This window comes from Limulus polyphemus, unplaced genomic scaffold (assembly GCF_000517525.1).
Source record: "Limulus polyphemus unplaced genomic scaffold, Limulus_polyphemus-2.1.2 Scaffold39, whole genome shotgun sequence".
Taxonomy (NCBI): Eukaryota; Metazoa; Arthropoda; class Merostomata; order Xiphosura; family Limulidae; genus Limulus; species Limulus polyphemus.
The window spans coordinates 1019832-1023949 of NW_013665649.1; the positions used below are offsets into that span (position 1 = coordinate 1019832).

Below are 4118 nucleotides of genomic sequence, written 5' to 3' on the forward strand. Positions count from 1 at the left end.
CACGAAGTGACCGGCCCATCTGACTTGTGCTTTCTGGAGAAGCGTGTATACATTAGGGACACCAGCACGTTTGAGAACGTCTGTGTCGGGAACTCTGTCTTGCCATTTAACATGGAGGAGCCGGCGGAGACAGCACAGATGGAAGTGATTAACCCTCAAACAGTACATCAACTCCGACTTCCAAGTGACTAGCTTACAGAGTGCGCCAAGTTTACATATACTTGTATAGTATCATAGAATGCAATGAAATTTGATAAACAGTAAATTTAACTAGATGTGTTAAATAACTACATGTTTCACTGAAATCACTCTAATCAAATACGTCATTCGTTTTTTTACACGATTTGACATTTAGCTTGATAACAATTTCTATAAGTATACCATATAATGGCAGAGTAAGGTCTGAATGTGTTTGTGGATTTTGTCTTGTGAAATCTGTTTACTAAAAAGTCAAATTTTATTCATTCGAACAACTAAAAGACAAATTGAATTTGAAGCCAATTTGCTTAGATTGATTAATTTTGCAGTTTGTTTAAAAAATAATAATGTTTATTGGTGAAATAAAAGGTATTACTTTGGGACTGTTTCTCTGTTAATAAAATACTACGAATTTGTTAAAGTGTCGAAAAGTACAAAGAAACAATGAACTGAAAAAGCACTAAGCAAGTTTGAATTAATTAAGTTTCCAAAGTGTTTCAAGAAGAATTATAAGAGGAACGATTTTTGTTTAATTACTACGGTATTTATGATTTTTGTAAAACGAAAAAGAAAAGATGATAAAATCGCCAAAGTGCCGCCTAAGAATTTCGTAACAATATAAAATCTCATGATAAATATGTCTTTTATATAGGCCTCGAGGGGTAAAATGTTATGTGGTATGAAATATACACCAAAGTATAAAGGTGAAATACAACTAATTTAATTATAAAATATCCCAGAGAGGAATTACAAAAGAGCAGTTTCTAGTTTTAATTAATTTTAAAAACGACTTATTATAAATTGTCACTTTTTCCTTGTTTACTTCCTGAACCCATCCACTTTGTTAAAATGAACAGCTACTACAGGTCAAAGTTGTTTAAGGTTAAACTACGAACATTTCAATTAATAACATCTAAACGACAGCGAGGTTAGTTATATAAATATTTACATTACACACACACACACATTTATGTATATATATATATATATATATGTAGATAATACAAGACGTATACGATTTTAATCAACTGGAAAGGACGTAAATATTGTTGTAGAGAGGCATAAGAATCCATACCGTTCAGCAGCCGTTTATAATTAATTATATAAAGGCAAACTGTCAAACTTACATAAGCTTCAATTCCTTATGATAATATAATGACGCCTTTTTATATTTTTATTACAAAAATTAACTTTGTTGATTTGAATGTTTTCTGTGAATGAAACATTTCACATGATTTGTAATAAAGCCACATTTTCTTTATTGATAAAGAAATGGATTTAACAACTAAATAAGTCACGCTGTTGGGTTTTCATGTTTTCTATAGGTGCAAAGATTTATGTGATTACACTATGTAACTCTATAATAATTAAAGGAAGTACCTTCTTATGTAACTTAAGACTTGTTTATTGTAAGAATGTTGTATCTATGGTTATAACGTTTCACCAGGTGATGATTTCACGTTAACCCAGGTTAACAATAAACAAGTTACTCTGTTGTTTTTATGTTTTCTACGGATATTAAACATCGTGTGGTTACATTAACTCTGTTGATTATCATGTTTTCTGTAGGTGCAAGGATTTACGAGATTAACTGATTACAATATGTAACGCTTTGGTTTTCACGTTTTTTAAAGATAATGGGCACTTGATTTTCATAATTCCTACAAATACAATATTATGTGTTATTACCGAAAGTAACTCTGTATTGATGTTCACATTTTCCGTAGGTACCAAACTACACGAGATTACAACAATTTTACTTCGTTGATTTTTATGTTTTAGACAGATACAATACTACATATACTCACAGAAAGTTAACTCTTTTGAATAAAAGTTTCCTTCTGATTTTCATACTTAAAATATTACATGGATGTAAATAATTTTTGTTGTTGTTGACAAACAATGTATCTAAAATGTATCACTTACGGAGGTTCTCCATCTTCTTTGAAATACTGGTCTAGTGAACTTAGCTGTTTGTTGTCTTTAATCCTGGACGACGCGTCATGATTTTTTACTGCGAGGCTGGAAAAATAAGAAGAAAATGACATGTATTAATGTTACACTTTTCGATAAACATAGTTTTCACGTTATTTGATGGGCTGCATGCTTGTAATATTAATCTTAATTTCAAAAGATCATAACCAAATATATGAGTATTATTCATTTATATAGAGTAAAATCAATCAAGTTTTTATGAAATTGTCATATTTCTACGATGTTAAGCCTATGTGTTTCATATTTATATGACCAGAGCGTTGCTTGCTAGTTACAGTGCTGAGCTGCAGACAGAAAGTCCATGGTTTGCCCCGTCATATGCCGCTGAACACGTATTCCACACTTTCAATTGGGAGGGCGTTATAACTGTGAAAATATCTCGTTATTCATTTAAGTTCGTTTGATGAACTACGCGCAAAGCTACTTGAGGCCTATTTGCACTAGCTGTTCCTAATTTTGAAGTGATAAAGTAGATAGAAAGCAGGTTGTCAACCGCCCACCGCCAACTCTTGAGATACTCTTGCCGGACAGTATAGATAGATTTTAGAGTCACTCGTATAACGCACCCACAGTTTCAAAGTACGGAGCGTGTTCACCCCCACGTGGGCAGTTAACTCGGTGCCCTCCCTCAGGTCAACAGTGTTAAATTAGAGATGACCACGTCTGAAACTTGGGGTCTGTGCCTGACCGGTTCGTCCATACGTCTCACAAGACGTCTTTCAGGTTAAAAATACCAAATACCATTCTTTATACCCGATTTCAAATACAAAAGAAAAATATAATTGTGGAAATTTAAACTTCTAAAGAAAGATAAGGTTCGAATGCCGATCATTCTAAGCTTAATTGTCAGCTTAAAAGTAAAAACAATCGTTTGAATTACATTTTATAAGAATTACAGATATGTAACATATATGTATATAAACTTAAGAATACTACATAAATCGAGAAAGTAAAAATGAGTGTTTTAAGTATAGTTTGCAGAATTTTACGTCAAAGTAACAATAGTCAACTTAAGCCTTTCATAGCTAAGAATTCATTTTCGAAAATCACTGTTAATGATTACACGCAAACAATCCTTTTGTTTAAAATGTACTATAAGTTTTGTTTCTTTGTTGAATTTTGCGCAATGCCACTTATTGCCAACTTTCTTATGTTTCTTTTGTCAGACCGAATTAGGAGATGTGACCGCCATTCTTATGACGCACCTACGGCCCGAAACTGCGGAGCGTGATATATATTATATATATATTGCGGTAACGGGGCACGAACCACGGAACCTCAGATATACAGTCCGGCACGCTAAACACTGAGCCACACGTGGTCCATCTTACTTTGTTTATCATTCCTGTACGCTTTTTCCCAAGCATAAGCATATGAGAATGGCCCAGTACTGCACTGTTACTGGTGGCTCAGCGAAGAGCTTCAAGGCTTATAACACTAAATTCTGGGATTAGATATGGCCTCAAGCCCGATATTAATCTGTGCAGCTTTGTGCTAAACCAAGCAAGTCAAACTAAATATGTGCTAAATGTAATTGAAACATTTGAATGCAAGTTTTTTTAGTTGAGTATGATTTATAAAAAAGTTGAATATATTTTATTTTTGCGTGTACTTACAACTGACATTTTATACGTATTTACTTATTAAAGAACCCCAATCATAATTAGAACAAAGTTATTGTTTTGTAGCTGGTTCATTGGTATCAAGATATAAAAAAAAAAAGATACACGAAAAAAATAAATCCAGATACCAAGTACACATAAGAGCTGCCGATAAAAAGTGTAGTAAAACATCCCAGCTTGAATGCATAATAAGTATTTCTTGACACGATAGTATTAACGACGCTAACACTTCACTTAGATATTATGGTTTGTTTGTTTGTTTTGGAATTTCGCGCAAAGCTACACGAGGGCTATCTGCGCTAG

The 4118-nt window shown here is 33.1% G+C and overlaps 1 protein-coding gene across 1 annotated transcript in view; it reads right to left on the bottom strand.

Moving 5' to 3' along the window:
- LOC106461485 (regulator of G-protein signaling 20-like) overlaps positions 1–4118 on the bottom strand; it is a 122760-nt gene that overhangs the window by 27963 nt on the left and 90679 nt on the right. The window contains exon 3 of the mRNA XM_022388654.1: positions 2125–2220. Coding sequence (XP_022244362.1) covers positions 2125–2220 — 96 coding nt within the window. The remainder of the gene's footprint in view (positions 1–2124; positions 2221–4118) is intronic.